At 47.0% G+C, this 15,447-nt stretch overlaps 2 protein-coding genes across 2 annotated transcripts in view; one reads left to right on the top strand and one right to left on the bottom strand.

The window, feature by feature from the left end:
• The first annotated feature begins 2,906 nt into the window (after positions 1 to 2,906).
• The window catches only part of LOC310896236 (uncharacterized protein), a 177,600-nt gene continuing 165,059 nt past the window's right edge, over positions 2,907 to 15,447 (top strand). Inside the window, exon 1 of the mRNA XM_083828285.1 lies at positions 2,907 to 3,320. The gene's annotated coding sequence lies outside the window, so the exon portion shown is untranslated. The remainder of the gene's footprint in view (positions 3,321 to 15,447) is intronic.
• On the bottom strand, positions 7,243 to 9,277 carry ID2 (inhibitor of DNA binding 2). Its single transcript, XM_083828286.1, has 3 exons — positions 8,814 to 9,277; positions 8,631 to 8,695; positions 7,243 to 7,877 (listed from the first exon to the last, which is right to left on the bottom strand). The coding sequence occupies exons 1-2, from the start codon at positions 9,159 to 9,161 to the stop codon at positions 8,639 to 8,641; spliced, it is 405 nt and encodes a 134-aa protein (XP_083684412.1). The 5' UTR covers positions 9,162 to 9,277; the 3' UTR covers positions 7,243 to 7,877; positions 8,631 to 8,638.

Consider the following 15,447-nt stretch of genomic DNA (forward strand, 5'->3'; position numbering starts at 1 on the left):
GCCCAGTGTCCAGCCACTTCAGACATGCTGATTCATATGAATTCCCAAGAGAGAGAGCTGAACTTCCCATTTCTACACGTGCACAGAAACATGAAGGAGTGAAATGACTCACGGAGGTCACATACAAAGTCTGTGGGAAACCGGGAATAAGAACCATGTCTTGTAATTCCCAGTTCAAAGTCTTAACCAGGAGATCATTATTTTCCCCCACATCAGTGAAGCTCTGTTTCATCACTTTCAACAGCTGATAAATTACTTGTTTGAGCTGCTTAAACCCCAGAACTTTGAAGGGAAAGGTAAGAAGTGTTTGTAGCCTTCAAGTGTTTTCACGGATACCTTAAATCATTCACCAGCATTATAGGCATCAAATGAAATAGTTTTCCTTCTTGACTTGTAATTAAGTGCTTAAGAAATGTGTGGAAGCTATCAGTTGATTAAAAAAAATAAAATCTATAGTTCAGACTAAAATACAGTAAGGTAGTAGGTGATTTGTTCTGCGGTGTGGTTTTGTTGTGTTTTGTTTTTTAATACTTGAAATTGATTACATTTATGAAGCTTTTTTTTTCTTTTCCCCTTCAGGAACCTGACAACTGCCTATGTATGCCTGTTGGATGAAATACTCGGTTATGTTAGAGGCTCCAGCTGAAGGTCTCTTTGCAAGTGTTCATTTCCAAGACCTTTGCCTGTTATGCCTTACATCAAAGTGTCACACAGTTACCTTACAATTACCATATAAACTTACATTTCAGTGTTACAGTGCCTCCAACATAACGATAGATATCTAGTAATTGATTAGGCAAAGTAATAGTTGCAATTTTTCCTTCACTAAAGCCCTCCAGCATTTGCTTTTGGGTATGTCTGCACTGTAACCTGATGGTGTTAGGGCAGCTCACACAGATGAGTATGAACCAACTGCCTGAAGCATCAAGAGCAATAAGATTTAATGTCAGTACAGACATGTATTTTCCACCTTGCTTTTATCTGTTGGACAATATTGCTGACCTTAAAGCCTCCTAAGATAGCAATAACAGTATTAGCAAGCACTCAAAGCTGCCAAAAAATAACATACTATTCACTATTAGTGACAATCTGTTTCAGATTTTCAGTTTATGAGAACTTTCTTCATGCTGTCAATAAACTGCTAATTGCATGTTGGATGTGGTGTGTGCTTAACATACACAGCTTTTATGTATGTGTTGATTACAAAGCTCCAAACTTCCAGTTAACCTTTTTTTCCCTCTAAGCATGTCTCTTTTTTTTTTTTTTAATCAGATCGGTGGGATAGAAAGAAAGATCCTTAGATAGGTGCATATAGAAACATTTGTCAAATCAAATGAATTCAGTCCAAAAGTTCAGTCTCTAAGGAGCTCAAAGTTTTTTGAATGACTGAAAAAGTGTATTTACAGTGGAATTTAGGAATTTGATGTTATAGTTACTTTAGATTTTAATACTTATGTAATAGGTGAGCTCCAACCAAGAGTTGCAGCTCTTTCTGTAAGAGTGGTAAGGGTAATGATGGCATAATCTGAGCAAAATGAGAATCAATAAGGACTGGTAAACAGCATGTGTCCACATGTGTAGCACCTTGCTTCATATCTGTTGGGTGGAAATGTTTATGTGCAGTAAAACAGCTTTTTAACAAGAACCAGACTGAGTTTATAGATGTGACATGTAATTCGCTCTGCCTCCTCACTGTTATGTCTTTTGAAAAGTACTAATGGGAGGTTTACTTAACGTGTTTTACACAAATTTGTTAATTAAAAAAGCAAACCCCCAGCACTAGCACAGTTTTTTTTTTCATGTATTTACAAGCAGAAATACAAAAGCACAAATGAGATACTTTTCCAAGAAGTTGTGAAAGAGCTTAACCAGTTTTTGTGAAATAGCCTTCCCCTTGCCTTATGCCTTGTATATTAATTTCTGTTGAAACTTAATCTGAACCTTTAAAAAAAAATGTTCATACTCTTGGTCTTTTTTTTATATGTTCTTGCCCTGGGGTCAGATATCTCTTACCCTTAACAGTTAGAAGATGGATATTTTCTGTCATCTTTTTGCATCTCTTGTTGTTAACCTTCTACATAATGATGTCTGTGTAACATTTTATCCCATTTCCAATGAGCTGAGTCCCTGTGCCTTTCTGACACCATAGGTGTTTGTCTTTTCTAGAGTGCGTTGATATGTCTCATTATGAAAATACAGGTCTGAAAATGGCAGAAGTCTCAGCACCAGTGCCTGCTGCCTCTCCTCTCTACTTCAGTTTCCATCAGACTGCCAAGTTAGTGGATTTCCTTCTCTTTGAGTACCGCATGGGCCTGTCAATGAGTTTCTAAAAGATCATACAGAGCATGCGGATGAGCCTGAGATTTACAGAAAATGTGTCTGAAGGACACTTCCAGGGGCTGCATTTCCCTCGGATGCTGGTGTCAGATCGGAGCTAAACCCGCATAGTTCTGTGCGATGTAAGAAACTTGGGGCTTGAGTGTAGTGCTTGGTGCGGGCAGGAAGCCGGGGGCTCTGCTCATTGCTTCTTGAAGGCAAGGTATTCTGCTTTGGTCTTCCCGTTCTAATATGTGTGAGATGTTTAGTCTTGGACATTAACTTTGTCCTCCCCTTTTCTTCCTGCCCTCTCTCTCCACCTTCTGAGCACTACGCCTCTTCTCGGGATGAGAAAAAATAAAAACGATGGGTACGATTTGGGTAGGGTATTCCAGTGCTGAATATACACACATGAAATATCTGGAAGCCTGTTCTCAGAGAACATGAGATGCTGCAAGCATGTGGAGGAAGCATCGCTTACTGCTGCTCTCGTGCTCTTCCCTAGGCACCAGCTGCTGCAGCTGTCGGTGGGAGCGCTGCGCTGGGTGGGCTGCAGTGCCCCGTGCCTGGCCAGGTGCAAGACGGTAAGTAAGTAGCAAAGTAATTCAATTTTTTTCAAATGCAAGTGAAATTTAGCAGATTTTCAGTCCAGTTGTGTTTTTTTATATATATTTAAAAAAAAAAAAAAGCTTTTTGTGACCACTGAAAGTTTTGCCATCAGCAGTAACACTTAAGAGCCGGCTCAAGCTTTTTGTTTTATGTAGAAATACCTGAAATATTTGTAAAACTGTTTGCCACAGACATGGTGTAATTTATGAGGTTATTTATTAGAATTATAATTACATTCTTTTTGGCAAAAGGTACTGCTAACTAATGTAGTCGAATTGTTTTGAATCTGGATAGGTCCAAAAACTTCATTTAATATTGTGCTATCTGTCTATTCATCACAGTGTTGCGAGGACAGACAGGAGGTAAAGGTTTGGCTCCAAGGGCAGCTAGCAGCAGTAAGTTTGGCTTTATTTACATTCTTTCTCCCGTGTCCCTTAATTTTTAATATTTTTTTTTCCCCTAGGAAAGCAACAAACTGAAACATGAGTTCCTCTCAGTTGCTGTGATTGATTCCAAAAGCAACTGCATTTGTTTCCTCTTTTGTTTCCTCCTTCAATTTGCTTTAGCATGTGGCTTACACAAACATTGACTACTGCTGTGCAATATAAGCTTTGTTTCATTGAAGTACTGTTTGCATTCGGTCCTTACATTTTAGAATTACAACTTAAATGGCTTTCCTAGAGAGGATGATGTTAATGTAGATAAATTGGATTTCAAAGATCAAACATTTCCATTTTTCTGTAGAATAGAAAATACCAATCCTTTTGTAGAATGGTGCTTTTAAAGAGTACATTTGTAAAAACTATTTTCCAACTAATATTCAGTGCCAATGTTTATACAGCTTACTCAATCTTCTGCCACGTGACAGCTGCATTCTACTGTCCTTCTCTCTTACAACTTCCAGTAAAGGCTGTGTAAATCATTTCTTGTTGCATGTAAGCAAGCAAAGACAGTGGTAAACAGGAAGAGATGCTTACTCACAAATACAGTATTCTCATTAGTAAATCATTTAATATATTTTCCACATTGCATAAATTGATCCAGATTGCAGATTTCTATGGGAGAATCTCTAACACATAAGATTGGGTAGAGGATGTGTTTTGCTTTCCAGAGTCAAATATAACCTTCATGACCTAATGCTTATCAAATGGTACTTTGCCTTTTAACAATACGGCATTTTATGCAACTCTTCCTTCAAAATTTTGGGACCATTTTACTTAAGAGCGAAATTCCCAGCTAGCAGAGCTGAATTAGCTAAATCATCCTTGCCCCGTTGCAACTGCAAAATGAGCACGGAAGCTCGGGGCTCTGGTATCTCCTCATAAAGCATAAAGAATCGAGCGATTCATCCTTTTAACGGAAAAAAAAAAACAAAAAAAACAACCAGCAAATCTGTGTCTGCTCTGCACCCAGCCGGCGGGAGGTGGGTGCCGGAGAGGAGCTGCTGTCCCCGGCCGGGCCGGAGGGTGGCAGTGGCCCTCCACGCACCCGGGCCACCGCTGGAGGAGAGCGACCCAAGCCTCGGGTACCTGCTGGTGTAGCCGGGAGTCAGCTTTTGCCCTCAAAATACTCGCACGGCTCCTCCGAGTGGCTGGGCTTGGTGCAGGAGGCACGGTGGAGGGCCGCTGGACGCATCCCCTACACCTGGTGGGCGATGGGCCGGAGGGAGTCGTGCCGCTCGAGTGTGCGAGGGGGATTTCGGAACTCCTCCGGTACACGCGTGCGGTAAATGCCCGATAACGCATTCCCTGGATGTCCGAATGAGGCGTCTCGGTGCGCGTCCGTGGCGAGGGCAGCCACAAGGGCTGGTCCCACTGTTGGGAAGGGACCAGCTCTGGAAGACTGGTGAGGGCAGAATCACCCTCAGTCTCGTTAAATCTTTTTTTTGTTTTAATTTTTTTTTTTTTTTTTGCATTTGCAACTTTCGTGCGTGGCCTACTCGACGTTTACAGCGTGTAAATGTGATCGTTGCCAACGGCTGCCCACCAGCGCGTAGCTGGGTGTGGGTCTCCTGATGCGTGTTCGGCTGAGAGTTAACGGGGATGCTGGCAACAACTGGCCTTCCGCTGGGGAGTTACGGGCCAGAGAAAGCGGTGACAAGTTCACAGAGTTCCCAATGTCTTCTGGGGGTACATCGGCAATGACAGAGAATAAAGAAAGCCCAAATCTGTAAGGAAACTTTGAAGCCTTAACATAAATTCTTGCGCACTAAGCTTTGACCTTGCTGTTTATTTTTGCATGACAGAGTCTTAAGAACAAACCCAGAGAGGGAATCTCCTAAGTTAGAGCACGTGGGGTAAGCTCCTAGTTCTGAGCAGAGGAATGCGGTGTGGAGATGATGAATTAGTTAATTGTGAAAGAGGAAACTTTTTTTCTTTTCTTAATTTACAGTTTTAAAGACATGTTTGTGTTTTTTCTTTTTCTTCCCGTTCATTTCCCCACACCTCATAAATTGTGAATTTCTCTTTTGGCTATGCATGACGAGGAAATTTGTTTCGTTCTACGAGTGTATTAATCATCCCCGAGCTTAAAAATATTGAAGTTGCAACGCCTCAGTTTCCGAAGGGGTTGATCTGCCTGTTGCAGCTCTTTAACTTCATAAACTAAACCATGGGTTTAATGTGACATTCAGTGTGCTCTCACCCTAAAACGAACAACAGGGTGAAAAATTAGCTTTGAGGGAGAAATGGGGTGGTGATTATGTTAAGATTGTTACTGTTTTGAAAGGACTAAGCCCTCAGCACTGACTGACCCCCCGAATCTGCTACTGTTCGTGTCGGTAAAATACCCACAGAAAGGAGTATTTCAGGAACTGCGACGTGCAGAGCTGTAGTGATGAAATCTGTTACTACCGCGCTGTCAGGGTTAAACGTTCATCGCCCCAAGTTGGGACAAACCGAGCGCTGAGACAGTAGCAGGGCTCGGCCGCAGGAGGCACAGCGAGTGTTTGCGATGGGGAGAGATTTCCTTAATCACTGCTGGATGCGTTGTGAGAAGATCATCCCTGGCCTTCCCCCCTCCCGGCTGAACCCTTCTGTCTTCTGATCGCGTTGATCCTGGGCGAGGTGCGCTGCTGCGGCTGTATTAAGAGATCAGCGCTGGCTTTCTCCCAGCCGGCGCGAATGGATTTGGTGTCAAGGGCAAGGAAAGGCAGCTGCTGCCGCTGCCCCCGCGCACCATCCACCCACCTGCCCGCTGGTGAAAGTGCTGCTGGCCCCAGGTGAGGCTCCTGCCAGGTTCCCCAAACCCTAAACACGCCCAAAGCGTGAGGCCTGCCAGGGAGCGCTACTTACCCGAAACATCAGTGAAGTTTCCCCCTCGTTTGTGATCCTCTTTTAATTCATTTGTAGGACTCAAAAATCTAGTTCCTGTGTGAGGTGGGTTTCTAACTGAGCTTAAATTAGAACATCATCTGATAAGGCACAGTTCCCACATCCCGTCTTATGACAACTAAAGAGATGTAATGAACAATGCTCGTTAGAGTGGGCTCGGAGGGTACGTTAATGCCCTTCAATAAGTAGGGCGGATTGCACAGTTTCTGAAGGCAAAAGAGAAAAGCTGTTACTGGCTTTCAAGAATTTAGAGTCCTATTTCAAACTTAATTTAATTCTTATGGAGAAAGAGTTCCTTTAGGAGCAGCCAAAGTTTAATCAGTAACACAACAGTGATTTAAGCTCAATTCTCAGTATCTTAGTCATACAGAGCTGCTGCTGCAACTGATTAGAAACCCCATTTCATTGAAATACTGCATGGAAGCATGAAAATTCCAGTGTGGAAAGGCAACAGTCACTTCATCATTTCAGATCCCATGTTAACGCATCACCAGCTCGCACATTCAAAGCCTTTTTAGAGAAATTTAATAGTTGGGGGACTAATAACCACCCACAACCCCCTAATTCGGAGCGATTACTCTGAACACAAATTAACAGATCCGGGGCATCACTACCGAGCACTAAATCATCTGTAGGGGTGGGAAAAAAAAGTTACATTCCATGGGAATGTCTCAGGATTAACCGCTTTTGTGTATGTTTCCAAACACTTTGTCAATAGCATCCCCTCCATAATAAATTACTTTACTAGCTCCTTTCACTCTGTTTACAGACAGATCATTTGGAAGTTTGTCATATACATTCAAATAAGACTTTCCAGGTTACAAGAATCATTATTCACTTCAGGTAATTTTATTCTTTGTATTCTCTACATATTTGAGCTTTTACTCAGTAAAACTGTAACAGAACGTTTAAGTATTTTTAAAAAACAAACACCACAAATCATAGCCAGCCAACAGTTGGTCCCCAAAGAATAGCCAGCAATCAGTTCAATAAACACACTTGATTTATTTTGTATAAAAAGGGGTTAAGTTTACAACTAAACTTTTATAAAAAGTTTAGCATGATTAAGTACATCATTACACTTTTTGCAGAAATTTACATTTCTGCCACTATACAAGAAAACTCTAATTAAAGAGTTCACAAGGTTTCACTCATATATATATATTTATATATAAATATATACACAGCATTCAGTCCTAGGTTTGTGTCAGAAAGGTAATTTCTGACCACAGACTCTCCTAAAAAACTGAACACTGGATCCTTCTGGTACTCACGCTCCACCTTTGGAAAAAAAGGCAAAGTCTGCTTTAAAATGGGCAACTCCTTGTGAGATTTTGTTTCGCTCCCCACGTTGGGAATAGTATATAAAGGAAGCCTTCCAACTAGGGAAAGGGTATTTAAGAGTCTCTTCATAAATAACTAGGTTCAGTCCAAGTTGAAGAATGGGGTGGGGATAAAGATCAATCTTGATTTTTCTTCTTTAATCATTTTTAAAGGTCCTTTTAGTTAACGTAGATTTCCCCCCTCCAGAAACAGCTGAAAAATAAATTCAGCACCTCAAAAAAAAATCTTGTAGACATTTTCTTGTGCAAAAAAAAAAAACACTCATCAGTGGAACACCTGCAAGAGATTGAAAAGAGGCATATTTAGGAGAATGCTAACAGGGCAGAGATCCGGACAGACTGGCGCCAGAGAGGAAGCCACAGTTTGAACATTTAACCAAACACTCAAAGATTGGGCAAACCCTGGCGTCCAGATGCAACACATACACGCTCACACACTCGCTCTCAAGAGCGCAAATTGAACATTAAAATAACATACACTCAAGGGAAAGGGTAGAAAGAGGATTCTCAGCCCAATCTCTATTTAGATCTCTGCAAACGCAATGCTCAGAGGCGCCAGTCTGCCTCTTAGAGCAATTATTTGATTAAAAGCAGTCACTTATTTAACTGATAGTGCAGACGATCCCACATCACAGAATTCACGGAATTGTGCCAAGATTCCCAACTTAATCAGTCACTTTGGCCCAGGAAGTTAAGACTTCAAGAAGAGATAACCAGAGAATTTGCTTTAAGCAGTAGCAGAGCAGACAGCCTGTGCTGCTTAATGAACCCTAGCAGCAAGACACACTTTGGACTGCAAGACTCAGTGGGGAGGCTAGTTTTTTTTTTTTTTTTTACAGTTGGATTAGGATTATTGGTAACAATAAGAGAGTTATTGGCGATAATAAGTCAACTATAAGTGAACTTTTAGGAGTTATTTGTTTTGCAAGTGACAGTCATGCCAGGGTGGGAAATCCCATTCAAAGCCCAACCACTCTAACCTGGAGTTTTTATTATTTTTAATGAAGAAAATGAGGCGTATTCTACTCACCGTCGGATTCAGCCACAAAGTGCTTTGCTGTCACTTGACATGAGTTCTGAGGGGAACTCGGCTGCCTGCAAGGAGAGAGCAGAGACAAGACCCCGCCGTCAGCCTGCTGAGCAGCCCGGGCAGCCTTCTGGTGGGGATGTCCCGGCTGCACGACCCCCGGGGAGGGCAGGGAGAGGGGCTTACCTGTAGGGAGAGGATGCTGATGTCTGTGTTGAGGGTGGTCAGCGGGGTCCTGGAGGACGGGCTCTGTCCCGGCCGCTGGTGGTGCAGGCTGACGATGCTGGGGTGCGAGTCCAAGGCGATCTGCAGGTCCAGGATGTAGTCGATGACGTGCTGGAGGATTTCCATCTTGCTGACCTTCTTGTTCTGCGGGATGCTGGGCACCAGCTCCTTCAGCTTGGAGTAGCAGTCGTTCATGTTGTACAGCAAGCTCATGGGGTCGTCCACCGGGGTTTTGCTGCGGGAGATGCCCAGGTTGTGCTCCGAGAGGCTGTTTTTCCGCACGGACCTCACGGGGCTGAAGGCTTTCATCGCTGAAAGGCGGTGAGGGAAGAGAGAGGGACGGAGCGGAGCGAGCTGTTTGAACGCACGGGGGGGAAGCCCTGCGGAGCGCCCTGCCTTCCTCCCCTCAGCGCGCCGCCGCACCTCGCTCTGAGGCGCGGGGCCGCGCGGCCCCCCCTTTTATAGGCGCCGCGCCGCCGCGCCCGGCCCGCGCGCGCTGCCATTGGCCGCCGAGCACCCGTCCATCAACCTGAGCACCCGCCCAATCGGGGCGCAGCGACAAGGGGAGGGGTGGCCGCTCGGGCTTCCGCGTGCCCAGCCAATGGCGGCGCTGAGGGGGCGGGGCCCGGCCGCTCAGCTGAGGGAGTAAATAGTGCGCGGCGGGCGGGCGGGCTGAGCGCACGGGGCTGCGCGCGGCCGGGCGGCTGCTGGGACCGTTAGAGCCGGGCTGGGGGAGGCCGTGAGGCAGCTGCCTCCCGCCCGCTCCTGGGGGCTGCTGCCGGTGGCAGCAGCCAGTGGGACGTCAGTGAAAGAATAAAGCAAGAAATTACTTATTTTTGTTTAACTGGAGGGTTTATCTCAGGATTTTAAGCTGAGATCCTCCGCGTTTTCCTTCCCCGTACTCACGCTAAGCAGCACCCGAGGGAAAGCCGGCTCCGGCGGGGCGGCCGCACACGACCAAAAGTGACGAAACTTGCCCCAAAAGCGATGGAGCGCGGCCGCGCGGTGCTGTGCGGGCGGAGGGCGGGCGCCAACAACCCCGCAAAGCCGCCCCGCCAATTAACATCCCGGTTAATTACCCGCGCTGCTCCCCCTTTTCGCCTCCCCCCCCTCTCCTTCCCAAGGGGCGCCCGGCCCCGCCGTGGGGGGCCCCGCGGCCTTTTCCCCCCCCCCCCCCCTCACCCGTCCCCCTGCCCCCCGGGGGGGCCCCGGCGCTGCTCGGCCCCGCTCCTCCCCTCCCTCAGCCCGGGGCCGGCCGGGACTGCGCGGCGCCAGCCCCGTGACATCAGCCCCTCGCCGCCGCCCCCCCCTCGGCCCGCCCGCCCTCGCCGCCCGGGCCCGGCGGCGCCGCTCAGGCGGCTGCCATGGCGACCGGGGCTGCGCCCGCGGCGGCGGCAGGCAGGCGGCAGGCAGGCGGCGGGCCCGGCCCCGCTTCCCCCTCCCGGGCGCACCTGCAGCGGGGGCAGCCGAAGCCGGACGCCTCACGGCCCGCCTCGGGAAGGGGGGGGGGTGTGCTGCTGAGGGGGTTGGGGGCTCCGGAGGGGCTTTGGGGTTTTTTTGTGAGGTAAAAAAACGCGCCCCCCCCCCCCCCCCCCCGTCAGCCCGCTCGAGTTTTGGGGCGCCTGAGGGAAATGGCGGGGGGAGAGAGAGAGAGAGGAGGGGGGGAGCACTGCCCTTGTGCCCCGTCGCTGTTAGTGACATTTATTTATCGAGGAATAAACGCAAATGGATTTAATTGCCTCAAACTGGACTTGAAAAAAAAAGAAAAAAAATCCGTCAAACTTGGCCCCTTCCCAAGTCATTGACACCACCGCGTAGGTTTTGGTGCGGGGCTTTGCGACGCGCCAGGTGAAACACCTCGCCAAACCCCGCTGCTCCCGGCTGCCCGGTGCCTTTTGTTCGCCTCACGTTTCGAATTCATTCAAAAGAAAGGAGTTTTAAGAAGTTTGGTGTGTGTTTTTTTCTCTCCCCCCACCCCCCCCCTCCTTTTATTCCTTTTGAGCGGGAGGGGAAGAGAGTCTCTGCATGCGAAATATTTAGTTACAACTTCTGCGAAACGCACCGGTCTGTAACAGCGTTTTCTACTTTCACAAAGGATTTTCCTGTTACTTTTGTTCCGGTCACAAAATTAAAAAAAAAAAAAAAAAGGCAAAAGAAAAAAAAAAAAACTTGGGGGAGAGATAAGGTCTGGAAAACAATCTGGAATTGCCAGGCTGTTGGTGGGAGCTCTGCGGGGCTGGCGTCAGGAAGTCTGCGCCGCCTTCTATTACTGTTGATCCAGCTTTGTGCAGCTGCACTCAGTACAATTAGCTTGTAGAAACAATCCTGCTGTAGGCAGCCTCTTCCCTTCAAAGTGCTTTTCTATACTGATCCCCTCACATCATGATGCTGGAAATCAAGTCACAAGCCGACCACTGTTTGGCCAACATCATCTGTGGGAATTCATTAACCTCCATCCCAGAGATGCAACAAGAGATTGTTTGTCCAGAACTAAACTTACAGCTTAATATGATGTAGCCCATACAGGAAAAAACCTGTGTCCCCATTTTTTTTTTTTTCGTCCATAACAAGAAACACATTGTGCAGCTTTTTTCTCCTTTTTTTTTTTTTTTTTAGGGGGTGGGGAATGTAGCTGAAACCAGGCGTGAGCCGGCTCCTGCTAAAACTTTGCCATCAAACTGTTTTTTGGTTCATCGGGCTGCAGTTTCCATAGAAGCAACTTATCCCCGCGATCATCTTGTTGGGTGCACTTTGCAAGCTCATTTCCCGTCTCTGAGTTTGCTCTGCTGCTCTCAGATGCTGCAGCTGACACATTTCCTCCCCGTGCACTTTGCACCCACCTCATCCTTGCCCAGATGCTCGGGGCTGATTGTGCCTAAAAGGGGGTTTCATTGCACTCTGCAGCTGCCTTGGGGGAAGGGATTCTTTTTTCTTTTTTTTTTTAATTAAATTCTGCTTTTTCCCCTGCCTCAGTGCCCTGCTCCGTGCCATGCCAGCGGCAGGCCGACCTCGTTCCCCCTGCTCCACCGCCGCTCTGCCTCGCAGGGAGCCACGTGCCCGTCGTGTGCGGCCGTGTGCCGACGCTGACGGTGGCTCCCTGGGAGAAGCAGCGGGCAGCAGGGGGACATCTCCCTGTTCCCAGGGCCTTTGGGGAACAACCCTGCTGCCAGGGGGGGGCTGAACCCTGCATCCCAGCACCCGGGTCTTCCCCCCCAGGGCCCCTCAGGTCCCCCTCTGGCAGCACCTCTTGCTGCAGCAGGGCCCCTCATCGCTCCCAGGTGCCTCACGAGGACACGCATCCTCGTGTCCCTTCCACCCACCCCACCGTGAACCCCCCATTCTGTCCCAAGGACGCCTGCCCCCCTTCAGCCTTGCTTCCGAAATGCTCCGTCTGTTCCCCTGTCCCCAGAGCCTCCTGCCGTAGGTCCTGCACCCCCGACACTCAGACGTCCCGCTGCCACCCCCAGCTGTGCCTCCCAGCACCCTGCCTTGCTGCAGGTGAGCCTTGGGAGCCCCTGCCTGCCTTCATCCCCCTGCACTCTGCCGCAGGGATAACTCCCCCCGCGCTTCCCAGCAGCCACGGTTTTCTTCAGGCAATGCATGGACGCACCTTCTCCGAGTCCCTTTTCCAAACGCCTTCCTTTGCAGATGCCAACGGCAAGATCTCTTTTCCTCTCCCCCCCTCCCAATATGCTTTTGAATAATGTTGCTTTTGTACGGTGTCATTCCTCTCATCCCAACTTCCAAACATCCCTCATCTGCTGTTCTTATATTCCCGAGCTGAGAGGCTTGGGAAATGTTGTGCCAAAACACATGTATTTTCTACTTTCTTCCTAGACTTCTGCTTTTTGGCCCAAAGTGTAGGACTGTAGGATAGACAGGCCTCTGTTCTTGTTGAGTTCTGACATGCTTACTGCTGTACAATCACTCTCCCAAGTTTGCAGGAATGCCTTTTTGCTCAGACTGCGTTTTCTAGCACCATCCTGCAAAGATGGGTGTCTCTGCAGGAGTGGTGTTGTTCTGCAGGGACATTTTTATGAAGTCCGGGTCCAGGCACTTCAGCTCTAACGTCTTCTTCTGTCGTGTAGGGTTTCTCATTTCTATAAGCAGGACCGGTGCCCTGAAGGCATTTCTGTATGTAAACTGCCACCTGCACAGGGCTGCTGCTTAGCTGATGCTCCTTGAAGAATACTGCCATGAAATCTCTGAAAGCAGCATCTCACTGGCACAGTGTTATTGCTGGGAGGTGTATTAAATCCAGCAATTAACTCTCACCTATTTACCCTCCCCCCAAAAATAATTTAAAAAATATTTTTTTTTACTTTAAAAAATAATAACTTTTTTAATTTTTATTTTTCTTATTATTTATTTATTTATTTATTTATTTTTACTTTAAAAAATAATTATACTCTTTGACTACGGAATAATTCCTACTATTGTAATGTCTGTGTTTTAGTTAATTTAGGCAGCGTGTCTTCTAGAAGTGCTTATAGAGAACCGGTGAGGTGTCCCCGTAACTTCTGTGGCTGTGCTAAAATCTGGGATCAAATGAGTTCCTCCCTTCGCACGCTGCTTACGTAGCAGATGGTTTTCATCTACCTTGGCTTGTCTAGAACTACTTTTAAATTAATATAGTTCTAAAATGTCGCAAGTTTTGTACCCTTCAACAATTCTCTAAGAAACCTGTTTTAGATGGAAAAGAGAGGAGAGCCAGTCATGAGGCTGCTGACAGTAGCTAGCATGCGCCGAGGAATAAATGAAGGAATAAAAAAGGGGCTTGTTCTTTCATCAGTTACCTGCCTGGCAGGTCCAGTTCCCCCAGCCTCTCACTCTGGCCTGACTTTGATTTTTAGGTTCGGGTCTGTGTGAATAAGGTCTGATAAGGATTAATGCTTGGCTTAATGTCACTGGGAAAAAAGGAAGGATTGGAAACTGCATTGGTGGGAGAAGGTTTTAAATAACTCTTGCAGATAGGGTCCTGCCACCTCACTCCCGTCAAACTGTAAATTTATATTTTTAAGAATAGATGTGTTTGTATAGCGTGCTCTGTGCAGTTGTTGTTGCTCTGTAATAATAATATTTCATATATTTAGGGGAAGAACGAAGGCTGTACGGCAACTGCGATCTAATGGCTGGTGAATCTATGATCTCGTGCTCCTGCTCACTTTGGTTAGGATACCTCACTCAGGTGATGGAAAGCCTCGTGGGGTTAAGCAGGCAGCACTAATTCAGTGGTTTCCAAAGCTATTGTTGTTGGTTGTGTCGGGACAGGACCCACAGCGTTCTCGCTGCTTTTTACCTAACGTGTAGAGCAGAATATTTTACGGTCTGGGGAGGCTCATTCCACACAGGGCTCGGATACTGGAAATGCAACTTAAAACGTGTGCACCCAGTCCCAAACGCACGTGCAGCCGCAGAGGTCCTGCTGAACCACGTGAGATCTGGAGAGGTCTCTCAGGCTTTTAAAACTTTGCTTTGCCATGAACTCGGAGTCAGCATTATCTAGGTTCAGCTGACTTTCTTGGCCACTGTCTGCTGCATAAACCCAACTGGAAATCACAAAACAGGTACGTGTCTAAATCTCTTGAGCGGCCTGATCCAGGAGATGTGCTCAGATGATGGCTAAATTCCTCTGGAAAGCTTAGGGGGAGAGAAGGCAAAGTGCTGCTTCTCTTTTATAAACTCTTTTTCTCGTGAGATAACTTACCCTGGTAGTGAGAGCCTCGGATTCAGTGCTCTCCTCGTCAGAGGACGTATAAACCCTCCTGCTTGCAACGCACCCCCAACAACTAAAGATAAGACTGAGGTGGAGGATACCCACCCGTCCTGTTGAAGCTTGCCACGGTAAAGAAAAGGATGCAAATTTCAAAGGGCCAGAGGGGTTATAAACAAGAGGGAGCCTGCCACTGTAGCTCTGGGGCAAAGGTATCTCCTGGATGGCACGGAGCTCGAATGCTGAGCCTGGCCTGGCAGACTCACCCATGAGGGTGAGGTTCATCTCACCTTATCTTAGCTATTTAGAGGGCTGGTGCCTTGTCTCTCTGCAGCGGGAAGAGAGAACAAGAGACACCTGCAGAGCATGATTCATTCAGTGCCTGTTTGACACCTCTGGATGGAACGAATCTCCTCGCTGGGGGCCGTCTCTCCCCGGCAGTTCTCAGCAGAAGCTAGACGACCAGTTTTGATCAGAAGCCTGACTTACAGATGCCAAGTGAGGTGAATTCCACCGTAGATGACTAATTTTTCTCAGTCATCATACCTGATTTTAGTCTTTAAAAATCGGGTATATTAGTCATTTTAGTTCTCTCTCTGTACGATGGCAACTCCTTCCCCTGGAAGGCTGGAGACGGACTGCTGGCGTGAATTATCTGAGCATGGTACTATTAAAGGACATCATACAGACTTCTTTTGTGGACGGTCTAAGTGACTATGTACTATTTTAATTTGAGAGGTGCCAGTTGCACAAAAATGTGCATTAAAATGTAGGAAGATATAAAGAGGCTTCAACTGGGCCTTTCAAAAAGCTGAAATGCTGCTTATTTAAGTGAATGCAAGTCAGGTACTTTGGAAAGTATCACTAAGCTTACGTTGCATT

Source organism: Anser anser (genome assembly GCF_964211835.1).
Source record: "Anser anser genome assembly, chromosome: 3".
NCBI classification, from domain to species: domain Eukaryota; kingdom Metazoa; phylum Chordata; class Aves; order Anseriformes; family Anatidae; genus Anser; species Anser anser.

Excerpts from the sequence above, each read along its gene's own strand:
- ID2 (XM_083828286.1), bottom strand. The coding sequence starts at position 9,161 with ATGAAAGCCTTCAGCCCCGTGAGGTCCGTGCGGAAAAACAGCCTCTCG. Across the intron at positions 8,696-8,813 it reads TCAGCATCCTCTCCCTACAG|GCAGCCGAGTTCCCCTCAGA; the intron begins GTAAGCCCCTCT and ends CTCTCCTTGCAG.